This window comes from Mercenaria mercenaria, chromosome 2 (assembly GCF_021730395.1).
Source record: "Mercenaria mercenaria strain notata chromosome 2, MADL_Memer_1, whole genome shotgun sequence".
NCBI lineage: Eukaryota > Metazoa > Mollusca > Bivalvia > Venerida > Veneridae > Mercenaria > Mercenaria mercenaria.
The window spans coordinates 59944091-59960772 of record NC_069362.1 but is presented as its reverse complement, the minus strand read 5'-3'; the positions used below and the strand labels follow the sequence as shown (position 1 = coordinate 59960772).

The following is a 16682-nucleotide window of genomic DNA, read 5'->3' as shown; positions in this document are numbered from 1 at the left end:
AATAAGGTTATGGAACCTGCATAGTGCTTATCACCTCATGACAGTGGACAAGTGTGTGAAGTTTCAATCCATTCCCATTAGTGGGTAGTGAGATACCAGCTTACATATAAGAATTTAACCCAAAACTCCTAAGTTTAAAAAGGGGCATAATTTTGTAAAATGCAAAGTTGAGTTATTGACCCTTTGAACTGCATGTCATATCATGACAGTGAACAAGTGTGTGAAGTTTCAATCCTTTCCCATTAGTGGATAAAGAGATACCAGCTTACATACAAAACCTTAACCAAAAAATTCTAAGTCGAAAAAATGGCATAATTTTGTAAAAAAGCAAAATAGAGATATGGAACCTGCTTTGTGTAAGTCAGATCATGACAGTGAACAAGTGTGTGAAGTTTCAATCCATTCCAATTAGTGAGTACTGAGATACCAGCTTACATACAAAACCTTAACCAAAAAATTCTAAGTCGAAAAAATGGCATAATTTTGTAAAAAAGCAAAATAGAGTTATGGAACCTGTGCAATGTAAGTCAGTTTATCACAGTGAATAAGTGTGTGAAGTTTCAATCCATTCCCACAAGTGGTTACTGAGATACCAGCTTACATACAAAACCTTAACATAAAATTTCTAAGTCAAAAAAGGGGCATAATTTTGTAAAAAAGCAAAATAGAGTTATGGAACCTGTGCAATGTAAGTCAGTTTATCACAGTGAATAAGTGAGTGAAGTTTCAATCCATTCCCACAAGTGGTTGCTGAGATACCAGCTTACATACAAAAACTTAACCAAATCGGGACGCGGACGCCGACGCATGGGCGAGTCCAATAGCTCTACTATTCTATGAATAGTCGAGCTAAAAATGGAAAAAAAAAAACAATTATTGGAAATTATTCTGTTTATAAGCTAAGTAATTGGCCTTGTTTTCATCATTAATTAACACCCTCTAAAGAGCTAAAAGTGTGTCGGTATCATGGCATCTGAAGTGGAGATCAAAGCGGTATAATTGCCCGAGATTGTCATGGCATTACGTCATGTTTTCACGCCATGTGAAACATCACTGTTTGATCGTACCGCCTCGCTTCTTTAAATTGTTGAGAAGAAATCAATAAAAAAGTTTCTTCTTTATTTTTATAAAAGCGAATGTGCAATATCACGAATGAACTGACAGGTAAATGTGTCAAACGATTATACTGGATATCCTACCCCTGTGAACTATTTGCCCTCAAGGAATTTACATTATTGTTAGAGAAGAATATACATGTACAAAGATTCATTTAAAACTTAATTAAAAACCGCAACAACATCATACTGCTTTATTTTAAAGCCACAGCCACATTTCTATTTACGTTCACGAGGTCACATAACCTATTCTGCAGCGCTAAAAAATCGTTTTACTCCATGTATTTAAATTGCTGCCGCCTTTTCATTATTTAAGATTTTTTAATTCTGTTTTTTATACTTTCTGGTCAAAAGTCTGAATTTTATGACCATATTATGTATCATTTATTTACTTTTAGAAAGAAATAAGTAATTAAGACCGCGCTGTTCGAAATTTAACGTGATTATATGAAAAATCGACAGTTTTTATAGAATTTTGCCTACATTTTTGTCGATGTCTTATTAAAAATATTATAGAATTCAAACTGTATTACTTCTCAAGCGGTGTTGAAAATTTGAAGCGATTATAATAAAAAATTATTGCACTACGCGCGTTTTTTGTGTATGTGTCGATTAACAAAAGTAACGGCGATGTAAATTAGATATTACGATAGGTCGCACGTGCTCGTGGAATGGAAAATTACCGGCATGATGTTTTGATATCTTTACGATTCGCGGGTAAATTCAAGTCAATCCAGGTATTTTTTCGTGATATTATTTCTGAATTTGGTAAAGCTACGACGTAAAATTCAAAAACCACTCGCCCGATCAGTCAAGTATACAGCGAAGTCCACTCGTCCTATCCAGACTTTAACTCGCCATTGTACGATGGAATATAGAATTTGTCAGATCCTTCCCAAGAAACTGCCTGTCGGCTAGTGGACTTGTTCAAAGAGCTCGGTGAATGTCCATCAATCCGGGAATGCGCCCATTTTTTTTTACAGATGTTCCTAAATGAGAGCATATATATTTTTTTTTCATACCCGCAAATTTCCGTTCGAAAAAAAGTTTAGGGTCGGGGGGGGGGTAAAATTAGGGTCGGTCGGGTCACCGGAAACATACGTATTTTTTCTTTTGGCCTAACTTGTGTCATAGTGTACAGGGTATGTGTTTCGAATTTAATTACTAGGTTTTCACACTTTAATTACTGTTTACGCCAAGCCAAAGAGCTATAAAAATAAATAGTGTGTATATTATACTTCTTTGGCCAAGCTAAATGATAGTGACACTTTGCACTCTAAAGCATTTTCACGCCGTAATGGAAGGTGTCAAAACTTAAGACGATACAGGTATTCGTAAAATCGCAACTAAAACAAGCTGAAAACAGGCTTTAAGGGCATAACAATACATTGTAGGAGCGCATTTTTCATACAATTGCATTTTCGTAAAACCGCAACTTTGTTACATAGAAATAAGAAGGAAAGCAGCCGGGGCCACAACACCTTTTTGGTAGTATACCGGTATTTCGTTAAATTGCGATTCGTAGCATAGCGAATGCACTGTATTATTAAAGTGGGTCAGTAGGTCACATTCATGGTCACTGAAAGTCAGTTTTAAGATCTGTAAGCAAAACTGTATATGTCATCCAAATTTCAAGGCTGTATCTTAAACAACAAGAAAATAGGTCAGTAGGTCAACATATCAAATATCAAAAGCCTAGACCTTGCAGTTTCAGACAAGAAGATTTTCAAGTTTATTACTATATAAGTCTATGTAAAACTTGGGACCCTTGGGGCCATGGCCTTTTTTCACCCCAGGGTAATAATTTGAACAATCTTGTTAGAGGATCACTATATGATGCTATATACCAATTATCAACGCCCTAGGCCCTGTGCTTTCGGACTAGACGATTTTCAAAGTTTTCCCTATATAAGTCTATGTAAACCATATGACCCCAAAGGCAGATCCATATTTGACCCTAGGGGGATAATTTGTACAATCTTGGTAGAGGACCACTAGATGAATGCTACATACCAAATATCAAAGCCCTAGGCCATGTGGTTTTGGACAAGTTTTTCCTTTCTGTTGCCATGACATGAACAAATTTTAAAGAAGACCATCTAAGGAATATCTCCATGAAGTTTCATCAAAATGGCCTGGTGGTTTAGGAGATGTTGTTTAGAGGAAAGTGTGGACAGACGACGGATGCCAGACGGATGCCGGATGGTGAGCGATCATAAAACATGTAGCTCACACTGAGCACTTTGTGCTCAGGTGAGCTAAAAATGCAGCTTCAAGGAGGCCTCTAAAAATATCATGAATACTGTTTAGTAAGATCAGAATGGTAGGTTAAACATTCTATATAAATATCACACATACTGTTGAGTAAGGTAAGAATTGTGGGAACTTGTTGTAGAAGCAGTTTATGCAGTTCCTCCTTCCTGGACATAGAGAGGTCCTCCCTGGGTACCGCCAGTTCCTCCGACGCTGTATGCAGAAGTATGATCCCCAAAGAAGTTGTCTCAGACTGTTGTACAAGCTGGAAATGACAAAGTCATTGAATATGTTTGTGTTTTGTTGTGTCTATAGTTACATTAACACAATTTGTGTCATATGGCAACTTTTCCAGCTTTGATGGTGGATGAAAAGCTCAGGTGCTCCTCCACGCATTTAATGAATATAAGTTACTTTCACAGTTATATTTTAGTTGAATATCAAAGTGTTTTTCCTTAGATACCCCATTTTATAACAATGTAACAATTAATTTCTTCAGTTAAATAACTTTAACTGAAACTAACAATTTTTATTTGACAGGTATTATAGCAATTAAAATGTAATTTATGAAATAATATTGCACAAATTGTTTTCCATGTAAAATGCACATTTTTCATATGATAAAACACAAGTATTCTCTCTTCTCTCCTTCAGTGTGGCAATTACTGAAGAAGATGATGATGATGACAAGTCAGATATGAGACAAACATAAGCAATCAAAGCCAATCTAGAATTGAATGCTTTGCCTTTTGGGTCACCCAAAAGAATTATGGAAATAGTTGGCATTTGCTTGGTTAAGCTTCATCTAAGGAAATGCATATGGATTGTAAATTAACAGGCCCAGATCCAGAAATTTTTGACTGGGGGAGCACCAGTTTAGAACAAAGACGTCACCGCCAAGGCGCACAGCGAGGTATAGGAAGGGGTGCCTTTGTCAATGTTAGGGGGTCTGGAGGATCTTCCTCTGGAAATCTTTTTTTTTAAATACAGGTATGATATTGTGTCCTCTGGTGCATTTTTTAGGTCTAAATTTTGAGGTTATGGAGGGGTTAGTCCCCTCTTGATTGGAGGGGGGTGGGGAATCAGGGGACTCTCCCCATGAAAAGTTTTGAAATACAGCTATGAAATGGTGGCCTCTGGTGCGCTTCTTGGTCTAAATTTTGAGAAAAAATTATTCTTTTGCCAAAATAGCAGGGTGCATCTTTGATGAGTATAGGTCACTTCTCTGCCACTTTGGCCCGGCCTGGATCTGGGCTTGATTAACGTATCTGATCTACAACAAAAGCGACATAAATTTTCCTCAAAAATATTGTCAGTTTAAGATTTTATAATTAATTAACTTTAACAAATATATACCTGTAAAATACTAGAGAAGAAATCTGGATAGAAGTGAGGCCAGTCAATCTTGCCAACATCCACCACAAGTTTGACTAGTTTATTCCTGATGAATGATGGTACCTTGGTATGGTGTTCCAGCAGGTACTGATTCAACAACATACGAATCTCCCGCTTATCTTCTGCAGAGAAACCTACCCACTGCTTTGTTATCAGATTCTGTGGCAAATACAATATGAATATTTATGAAAAAAAAAATATTTAGGAAATGGAATATTTTTTCGGTGTTTATGTGAAATGAAAGACAAATTCAATTTGTGGTTAATTTCGCATGAACACTGAAAAAAAATATTCTTATATTTACATTATATTTCCTTTCCTTTTATAAACAAGATCATATAACAAGAGCTTGTAGAAAACGAAATGCCCCCCTTGATGCATTCAGTAATTGCACAAGAAACAATAATTATTTGGTCACTGTACACAAAAGTTCTACTGCTTTGGGTCAATGTGACCTTGACCTTTAGCCTACTAACCTCAAAATTAATAGGGGTCATCTGCTGGTCATGATCAACCTCCCTATCAACTTCTATGATCCTAGGACCAAGCATTCTTGAGTTATCATCCAGAAACCATTTAACTGTTCTGGGTCACTGTGACCTTGAACTTTGACCTACTGATCTCAAAATCAATAGAGGTCATCTGCTGGTCATGACCAACCTCCCTATCAACTTTCATGATCCTAGGCAAAAGCATTCTTGAGTTATCATCCAGAAATTATTTAACTGTTCTGGGTCACTGTGACCTTGACCTTTGACCTACTGAACTCAAAATGAATAGAGGTTATCTCTTGGTTATGACCAACCTCTCTATCAACTTTCATGATCCTAGGCCCAAGCATTCTTGAGTTATCATCTGGAAAAGGATTGGTCTGCATACCGACAGACCGACCAACATCATTCTGCAAAACTATATACCCCACCTTCTTCGAAGACCAGCCCACGGCTATTCTGTTCACCAGACAACAACCGCAACGTTATGTAAGGAACATTGTCCCTGACATTACGCAGACGTCATCAAAACAGCGGCCTGTTATCACTAAGCAGCACTGATGTAACTTTTGCTGTTCATACGCAGTCGAAATAAACATCGTATTTTTCAACAAGAAAAAAAAGGGCGAATGTAAATATTCATATGTGAAAAATGTATTCTAGTTTATATTATTTTGAATTTTTATAATGGGGTGTCATCTTTAATGTCTCACCATAGAGAATTTCATGTTACATTCATCATTCCAAACAAACAAAGTATGTAATTATAATGTACTGAAACTGAATTATTACTTTAAGGTAGTTTGATAAACCAGAAGTGATGGTGTAACGTCATTTTCCCGGAAAACATAGAATAAAGACTGGATTCAGCGTACAAAAATGAAAATCATTTTATGAATTAATGGCAATCTGTGAGTAAATTTATTACAATGGCACTGTTGCTATATTTCTAAAATCAAAATACGATATTAAAATACATCACACGTTAAATAATTCAAAATATTGTCTTAAAATTAGCGAGAAATGACCCGTTTACTTTAATCATAGTCAAATATCAATATTTCAGCAAATTATAGGCCATGTCTTTGTTTACAACTGTGAGAAGTTTCATCAAAATCTACATTGTAGAAAAATTTCTATACGCGAAAAATGTTATGAAAGTTATGATTTTCCAAAGAAAATATTTGAAATTTTCTCACTTTTCAGTGAGATATATTCCATATTCACTCAAAACAAACAAATATCCACTATATATAACAGTGATAAAATGGTATACAATATGTGTGTATAGTTATGTATATATACACAGTTGACTAGGAATGTAATGTACTGTATAAATACAAGTATGTTGAAGTATCTAATTTGAAGAAGCTGATGGTTAATCTAAGGTTATGAAAGTTACTAAAATACACTCAGCAGTAGAATATGTACACAGATTGACAAGAACAGCTATAAATTGAACCAAAAACTCACCTCTAATACAGTAAGGCAATACATCATCACATACTCATTCTGTGAGTTTGACAGGAAGAACAAACATTGTTTCCAGCAATCCCTTGTCTGACTAAACTGGTTCAAGATCTCCTCTAGAAAAATGTATAAAGCATTTTCTCATAATATCTCCAGAAAGATCTTCTCTAATAAACAGTTCTCGTGTGTATCGAATTGCTTTAAATCATGTTATATCAATGTGGTCATTTTATTCAAGTTATTGCAGGTGGCCGGATGGTGTAGTAACATGCTTAACCGTTAATCAAGAGATTCCGGTTCGAACCCAGTCTAGACAGTGATAATTTCTGAGATGCCTTTGACTGTTTCCAACTAAACTAACAGGCTGTACTGGTTCTTCCCAGGAAAGCTGGTTTTGACTGTACAGGTGCTATACAAAAGGCATGTTAAAGAACTAGGCTGTCCCTTCAAAAAACAAGAGGACCATGATGGTCCTGAATCGCTCACCTGTCCCTACATCATCATCGGCACATGACCCAGTTTTGAACTGAGTATGACATCGTTTTTTCTATTATTTGACATAGTGACCCAGTTTTTGAGCTCATGTGACCCAAATTTGAACTTGACCTGGATATCATCAAGATAAAAATTCTGACCAATTTTCATGAAGATCCTTTGAAAAATATGGCCTCTAGAGAGGTCACAAGGTTTTTCTATTTTTAGACCTACTGACCTAGTTTTTGACTGCACGTGACCCAGTTTCGAACTTTACCTAGATATCATCAAGGTGAACATTCAGACCAATTTTCATGAAGATCTCATGAAAAATATGGCCTCCTGAGAGGTCACAAGGTTTTTCTATTTTTATACCTACTGACCTAGTTTTTGACCGCACGTGACCCAGTTCGAATTTTATCTAGATATCATCAAGGTGAACATTCAGACCAATTTTCATGAAGATCTATTGAAAAATATGGCCTCTAGAGAGGTCACAAGGTTTTTCTTTTTTATACCTACATTTTGTACTGACCTCGATTTTGACCGCAGTTGACCCAGTTTCATTCTTGACCTAGATATCATCAAGATGAACATTCAGACCAACTTTCATACAGATCCCATGAAAAATATGGCCTCTAGAGAGGTCAGAAGGTTTTTTTTATTATTTGTCCTACTGACCTAGTTCTTGATGGCACGTGACCCAGTTTCAAACTTGACCTAGATATCCTCAAGGTGAACATTCTGACTAATTTTCATGAAGATCCATTGAAAAGTATGGCCTCTAGAGAGGTCACAAGGTTTTTCTATTTTTAGACCTACTGACCTAGTTTTTGATCGCAGTTGACCCAGTTTCGAACTTGACCTAGAGTATCATCACGATGAATATTCTGACCAACTTTCATAAAGATCCCATGAAAAATGTGACTTCTAGCGTGGTCACAAGCAAAAGTTTATGGACGCACGGACGGACGACGCATGATCACAAAAGCTCACCTTGTCACTTTGTGATATGTGAGCTAAAAAGCTATTCTAAGTTAGCCATACATGCTAGTACCCAGTCACTCTGGTCAGATAGCTCTGTGTCTGTAAAGGGGTAAGATGAATTTGGCAACCTGAGTGGCTGATTTGTCTGTATACAATAATCATTGAACATGGATACCAAGAAAAGGGAGCTCTTATAAATATGGTGTAAAATAATTAGTATACCTGTAATATACAGTAACTTAAGACTGTCAGTTCAGTAATCTAGACAATATGGATCAACTACTGAAAAGATATAATTAATCATATGGTCACATTACCCACATCAATACAATTGCAAGGCTGCTTGTCATCTCCTCATTAGACTATTTGTCTATAAATAGCCACTTAGTGCTATAGACTAAAAGACAATTGGCAGAAAGCCAACTACTCACCAATCTGTCTCTTTCTGTCATTACTGGTTACAGCATTGAAGAATTCTGACATTAAATGCTCTAGCGACTGAAGGCTTGCTGCATCCCCGGCCTACAAAAATATTACTAATTATTTATATATCAATAAAATTTGTTTGTTTTTCTATCAACACATTTTTAATAAAATTAATGTGAGATCAGGTATTTTTTTCCTTATATGAGCGGTACCGGAAAACGGTACCATTCCCAATGCAAAATAGTGTATTTTTTTCCCAATTTGAATGTAAAAATTCCCAATTTACATTATGAAAAAAGCTATATCAAAATCGGACAAGAATTGTCAAAAAAATGGACAATTATGTAATACCAGACTCATTGTCAGTGTGATACAGATAAAATATTATGAGCAAAGGTATGAACAATTGTGTATTAAAGTCATGCGATATGATTTGTGATTAACGTTTAACCCAAATTTTATCAAAGAAATTCCCAATTCTATGGGTACCGGCAGTGTTCCCAAAATGGTGAGAAAAAACCCTAGAGATGAACCACACCCTGGTTTCAATGAAGATAAATGACTGTTGTCCAAGGAAAGCTTGGGAAAATAAAATTGCAAGGGAAGTCATTTCATGCCTTTCTTTAGATGAAATAGATTCAGAGAGTTCTCAAACTCATGTATGCTTAGAATCAAGGTCTGTTTATTGTGATTGATGGCAGAATGCTTAGATCCTATTAATTCTAAGTTATAGACAGAGTTTATGAAGTGAATTCTTCGTGAAAAAGAAACTGATAGGGAGTGACCGACCGAGGTTTCTTTTTCTCAAAGAATTCTCTTCATGGGCTCTATCTGATATAGTGTGAAAACTACATTTGACCAATCAGAATTGCAGAGTCAGTCATGTCGGATTATCCGCCTACCTTTGACTAACAAAAATGTGTCGGCTTCCTTTGGAATACGATGAAGGGGCGGTTATTGGTATGCATGCGCATTCAGTCAACACTCTTCAGTGTGTAGACTGTTCTTCGAAAATTATTGCTACAGTCACATTGGTCTTAAGGAATAAGATGCCACCTTTTTTTAAAAATAACTTGCTCTGATTGGTCAAAAAAGTAGGTTGCACACTATACATACATGTATCTTGAAAAACAATATTTCACAATTACATATAGTGATCTGGTCTCTGTTCAGTAAGATTAATGTTTCTTTAACAGGTATGAAAACACTGTCACCTTTATCTTTATATCTGTCTTTAGGTAAATGGTATAACCAAATGAATTCAGACATATTTCCCTACTGAAATGATCTATAAATAGTCAACCAAGATTCAGTAGCAACAAAATGTGGCTTTCTAGAGTAATATTAATAATTTGAATTCTTGTGTTTTGTTTACAACAGATTTGGCAGTTAAAACGTAAGACTAAGTTTTGAAACAAACGAGAATTGGAATGAAATGGTGTCAAGCCAGTTGTATGACAATTTGATTTACATTTACAGGAATGAAGATTGGGACAAAATGCTGTGCTTCCAGCAGTCATTAAGATTTATGTTAAAAGACTGCTTTACACTGGTATCTGACAAGGCGGAAAAAAAATATTATCTGTTGGGACCGATAATTAATATTATCAGTTAGAGCATGACCAGGACAATGAAACCTCATCCTCAACAAGACTTCTATACCCGTTTGCATAAATTTAACCCTTCACACTTGAAGTACCATTAATTGTAGTAAGCACACAACAAGAGCTGTCGGATGACAGCGCGCTCGACTATTCGAAGAATTGATTGAAGAATGGGGTCAAAATATTTCCGTAGATTTTCAGACAAAAGAAAAAAAGGGATTAAACAAAACATGTTCCTGTATTTGTGGATTTCAATTAGTCTTGCACTAAATGGCAATGTGTGACCATGATGGCAAATATGTTAAGTTATATGTTAGGCAAAATATGGACTTGTATGAAAAATTTAACTAATTTTCAAGTCCAAAAAGGGTCATAATTTAGTCAAAATAGTTGACAGAGTTATGTACACTTGCCTATAGATGGAAATCATGTTGATATACTAGTGTTAAAAGTTTCAAAGCCACAGTTCAAACAGTTTTGACAAAAATTTCAAAGTCCAAAAAGAGCCATAATTCAGCCAAAATAGTTGTCAGAGTTATGTACTCTTGCCTACAGATGGAAATCATAATGATAAACAAGTGTCTAAAGTTTCAAAGCCATATGTCAAATAGTCTTGACAAAACATGGATATATACGAAAACAGAACCAATTTCCAAGTTCAAAAAGGGCCATAATTCAGCCAAAAAAAATGACAGAGTTATGTACTCTTGCCTATTGATAGAGACTATAATACTGAACAAGATATAAAAGTTTCAAAGCCATATGTCAAACACTTTACACAAAATATAAACTGGTATGAAAAAATTAACCAAGATTTCCAAGTCAGAAGGGGCCATACTTCAGCCAAAATGCTTGATGGAGTTATGTACTCTTGCCTACAACTGGACATGGTGATGGTAAACAAGTGTTGAAAGTTTCAAAGCTTTATCTCAAAAGACTTTGTCAAAATGTAGACTGGTACAAAAAACTTAACCAAGATTTCTAAGTCAAAAAGGGGCAATAATTCAACCAAAATGCTTGATGGAGTTATGTACTCTTGCCTACAACTGGACATGGTGATGGTAAACAAGTGTTGAAAGTTTCAAAGCTTTATCTCAGAAGACTTTGTCAAAATATGAACTGGTACGAAAAACTTAACCAAGATTTCTAAGTCAAAAGGGGCCATAATTCAGTCAAAATGCTTGACAGAGTTATGTACTCTTGCCTATAACTGGACATGGTGATGGTAAACAAGTGTTGAAAGTTTCAAAGCTTTATCTCAAAAGACTTTGTCAAAATGTGGACTGGTACGAAAAACTTAACCAGGGTGTGACGCCGACGCCGACGCCGTGGTGAGTAGGATAGCTCTACTTATTCTTTGAATAGTCGAGCTAAAAAGGGCAGATGATTTTCCAGAACTTCTGAGAAGCAAGGTCCACTGTACACCTGGGCCAAGGTTCTTTTCAACATTGCTAGGAAGGGACAAAAACAGTATACATATAAATGTTTTGAGTCTCACTGGTTTCAGAAGGAATTCACTGTCACTGTGACTACCAGTAATTTCTAAAGAATCTTTTGATGGGCAATAAAATAAGGCACATCTATGTTTTAACAAATATCGTTTTAAAATGATAATATTCATATAACGATTTTCTGATGCCCCTTTCTGATATGACATTACCTTTCATTTATTTTTTTATCAACTGAATCTAGGGAACTTAGCTGCCACCTCAGAAAACAAGAGCTGTCACAGGAGACAGCACGCTTGACAATTTCAGTGCTTGATAGTGAAACTGGCCACATCTGTGGAAACTGGAGCTGTCACTGGAGTGTTTAATGACTCAAAAGTGATGAAGATATTGCGCAATAGCTTGAGTCTGTGTCAAAAATATTAAGTTACAAGAGAGATAAAGATAAAGTGTATCAAAACACTAAATACGTATAATTCTAAGCCAAAAGGAGGCATAATTCATAAAATATTGGTGCAAGAGTTATGCACCTTATGTCATATGATGTGGGCGATGATGTGGAACAACTACTTCAAGTTTGAATCAAATCCATTTAGTAATAACTAAGATACAGTTAAAATGCATCAAATTAACCTTAAATTCTAAGTAAAGGGGACATAATTATTGAAAAATTTATGCCAGAGTTATGCACCTTGTGTCATATGATGTTGGTGATAAAAGTGGAACAACATCAAAGCGAACATGTGTAACAGTTCTTTGAAAATGGTGAGTTTTTAAAGGCGCTTGACTGTCCGGAAGTGGGGCCCCTTTAGGCAGTCCTTTTCTGGAATTCAATGTTTATATCAGTATACTGACACTTGTTTCGTTAAGTAATATACATGTTTTACATGCTGTTCAATTTTCATATTAAACAACACTTTCTTTCTATGATTTGGTGTTGTTTGATTTTTGTTTCTCAAAGCCTAATTCTAAACCTTAAGTCTGAATCAAATCTATTCAGTAACAAGAGCTCTTCGAACACAAAATGCCACCCTTGATGCATTCAGTAATTGCACAAGGAACAAAAATTATTTGCTCATTGTAAACAAAAGTTCTACTGATCTAGTTCAATAAGACATTGACCTTTGACCTACTGACCTCAAAATCAACAGGAGTCATCTGCTGGTCATGATCAACCTTCCTATTAAATTTAGTGATCCTAGGCCCAAGTGTTCCCAAGGTATCGTCCAGAAAGGGTTTAACTGTTCTGGGTCAATGTGACCTTGATTTAAGCTTACTGACCTCAAAATCTAGGGGTCATCTACAGGTCATGACCAACCTCAAGTTTCATGATCCTAGGCCAAAGCTTTCTCAAGTTATTGTCTGGAAAAGGTTTAAATGTTCCGGGTCACTGTAACTTTGACCTTTGACCTATTGACCTCAAAATCAATAGGGGTCATTTGCTGGTCATGTTGAACTTCTCTATCATCTTTCATGACCCTTGGTCCAAGCGTTCTCAAGTTATCCTCCAGAAACTGTTCAACTGTTCCTGGCCAATGTGACCTTGAACTTTGACATAATGACCTCAAAATCAAAATGGGTCATCTGCTGGTCATGATCAATCTCTCTACCAATTTTCCTGATTCTAGGCCCAAGCATCCTTGAGTTATCGCTCGGAAACCAAATTACTATCCCTGGTCACCCTGACCTTGACCTGTGACCTACTGACCTCAAAATCAATAGGGGTCATCTACTGGTCATGATCAACCTCCCTATCAACTTTCACGATCCTAGGCCCAAGCAATCTTGAGAAATCATCCGGAAACCATAACTGTTCTGGGTCACTGTGACCTTGATCTTTGAAGTATTGACCTCAAAATCACTAGGGGTCATGACCAACCTCTCTATCAACTTTCATAATCCTAGGCCCAAGCGTTCTTGAGTTATCATCCAGAAACCATTTAACTGTTCAGGGTCACTGTGACCTTGACCTTTGACATACAGATCTCAAAATCAATAGGGGGCATCTGCAGGTGATGACCAACCTTCCTATCAACTTTAATGATCCTAGGCCCAAGCGTTCTTGAGTTATCATCCGGAAACGGATTGGTCTACATACAGACCGACCGACCGACTGACATCTGCAAAACAATATACCCCTCCTTCTTCGAAGGGGGGCATAATAACTGAGATAGAGGGGCATAATAACTGAGATAGAGTGAAAGTGTATCAGTGAAAGTGTATCAAAACTTTAACCCGACATTCTAAGTAAAAGTGGCAGATAATTCATTAAATACTGGTACCGGAGTTATGGACCATATGTCATTTGATGTGGGAGATGATGTGGAACAACTACTTTCAGTTTGAATAAAATCCATGTAGTAATAATTAAGATAGAGTGAAAGTGCATCAAAACTTTAACCTGTAATTCTAAGTAATAAGGGGAGATAATTCATGAAATAATGATGTGAGAGTTATGGCCCTTGTGCCATATGATGTGGTTGATGATGAGGAATAACTACTTTAAGTTTGAAACAAATCCATCAAGTAATTACAGAGACAAGGAGGAAAAAGATAAAGTGTAAAAAAACTTAAACCAAGGTGGGGACGCGGAAGGACGCCGACGCCAGGTTGAGCAGGATAGCTCTCCATATACTTTGTATAATTGAGCTAAAAAGTACTTATAATGTATGCGATGTTCGTCTTAACTATTCTCATCAGTTCTAAATTACGCTGTTTGTTCATAGAGTGCATAAACTTGCGGAGTCAGAGTACCTTAATTTGCAGCCATTTCTTGTTTGCTTACTGGTCACATGAGATTTTGTATTCATGATCGAAGCAGAAATCATGTCTGCATTTACTACAAAGTATTACTCAACCTTGCTGATCTGTCCAACTATAACAAGAGCTGTCTAATGACAGCGCGCTCGACTATTCGAAGAATTGATTGAAGAATGTACTCTTGCCTATAACTGGACATGGTGATGGTAAACAGGAGTTGAAAGTTTCAAAGCTTTATCTCAAAAGACTTTGTCAAAATATGAACTGGTACGAAATATTAACCGATTTCTAAGTCAAAAAGGGCCATAATTCAGCCAAAATCCTTGATGGAGTTATGTGCTCTTGCGTATAACCGGACATGGTGATGGTAAACAAGTGTTGAAAGTTTCAAAGCTTTATCTCAAAAGACTTTGTCTAAATATGAACTGGTACGAAAAACTTAACCAAGATTTCTAAGTCAAAAGGAGCCATAATTCAGCCAAAATCCCTGATGGAGTTATGTACTCTTGCCTATAACTGGCCATGGTGATGGTAAACAAGTGTTGAAAGTTTCAAAGCTTTATCTTAAAAGACTTTGTCTAAATATGAACTGGTACGAAAAACTTAACCAAGATTTCTAAGTCGAAAGAGGCCATAATTCAGCCGAAATCCCTGATGGAGTTATGTACTCTTGCCTATAACTGGCCATGGTGATGGTAAACAAGTGTTGAAAGTTTCAAAGCTTTATCTTAAAAGACTTTGTCAAAATATGAACTGGTACGAAAAACTTAACCAAGATTTCTAAGTCAAACGGGGCCATAATTCAGCCAAAATCATTGATGGAGTTATGTGCTCTTGCCTATAACTGGCCATGATGATGGTAAACAAGTGTTGAAAGTTTCAAAGCTTTATCTCAAAAGACTTTGTCAAAATGTGGACTGGTACGAAAAACTTAACCAAGGTGTGACGCCGACGCCGACACCGACGCCGTGGTGAGTAGGATAGCTCTACTTATTCTTCGAATAGTCGAGCTAAAAATGCGTTTTAAGCAGATAATTTAATAAACTAAATACTAAACAGTCACATACTTTTTTCCTTTGACAGTTAAACAAGAATGAAAAAAAAATAGTATTACTCACATTAAAATAGAAATATACACAACAGAAAATTTTGGCACAAAATTTGCTTATCTGAAATCACTGGGGTAATATTATATTTTATATAAGTTATAACCTTCTTATAGAAAACAGAAACCACTTAAAAAACTCTTTCGTCTGAAAAAACAATTATATATACCTGTTCTTAATTCTAAAAAAGACATTTTTCATGAAAGCGTTAGTTTTTGAGAACTATTACAAATGATCAAAAGTCTCGGATCAACGAGAAAGCACCTGGCTGTTTCAGAGGGTGAGGGTCATCATGTGAAAGCCAGGATTATTATTCATTGACAACGATCCGTAGAATTTTTCTTTATGGGGATTTTTTAAGATAAGATGTTGGAGTATCAAACTATAGCAAAATCTCTTGTGAAAATTAAATCTGTTACTGACAGAACTGAAATACCAGTTAAGGGAGAATAATGAGAAAAGGGCATATTTAGTATTGATCGAAGGTTATCTTGCTAACCAGTACAAAACTAATTTTGTTTATAATTATGTCCTAGTATAACTATATCTTTGTATCTTGTCATCTTGTATACATACTCACTGAGTATAACGTCGATATAGACTTGACCCACAATGCTGGCATGAAGTAAATACAATCATATCCGAAATTATGTGTTATCCAAACTACTATGCATTCAAGCAACGTAAAAAAGAAAAACTGCAGCTGCTGTAAATTAAATACAAACACATAACAAACAAAATAACAAGGAATATATTGTTATACCATATCTCCCTTTCTTTTATAAGGAAATTCTACTGCTGAAGTTAATTAATTCATCACTTCATCTTCTTGTGCTCGGTTCCTGATAATATTGATTGAAATTAACAAAAAAGCACCAGGTCGCCTAACTCGGTTAAATTTTATGATTCTTTATAAAATGGTAGAAAATACATACATCCTGTATTTAAAAAAGAAAACCTTCTGAGAGCTATCACACATAGCCAAGTCCAAAAAAGGTATCTGCCAGTTCTGTAAGATCTTCCTTTACAGGCCAAACAAACTATCCATAGATGACGTACAATGCCAGCATCCAGTGTAAAATAAAATGCATTTAGTGCATTTGACTTACGTTGGTATACTGCTGTAGGCGTAACGTCAGATTGTATCTTTATG

The 16682-nt window shown here is 35.9% G+C and overlaps 1 protein-coding gene across 1 annotated transcript in view; it reads right to left on the bottom strand.

Annotated features, from left to right (window-relative positions):
• Positions 1-16404, bottom strand: part of LOC123564058 (exportin-6-like) — a 73536-nt gene extending 57132 nt beyond the window's left edge. The window contains exons 1-5 of the mRNA XM_045357323.2: positions 16293-16404; positions 8617-8707; positions 6728-6840; positions 4725-4922; positions 3474-3633 (exon numbers count right to left, since the gene is read on the bottom strand). Of these exons, the coding sequence (XP_045213258.2) occupies positions 3474-3633; positions 4725-4922; positions 6728-6840; positions 8617-8707; positions 16293-16295 (565 nt within the window). The 5' untranslated portion in view covers positions 16296-16404. The remainder of the gene's footprint in view (positions 1-3473; positions 3634-4724; positions 4923-6727; positions 6841-8616; positions 8708-16292) is intronic.
• Between the last annotated feature and the right edge of the window lie 278 nt (positions 16405-16682).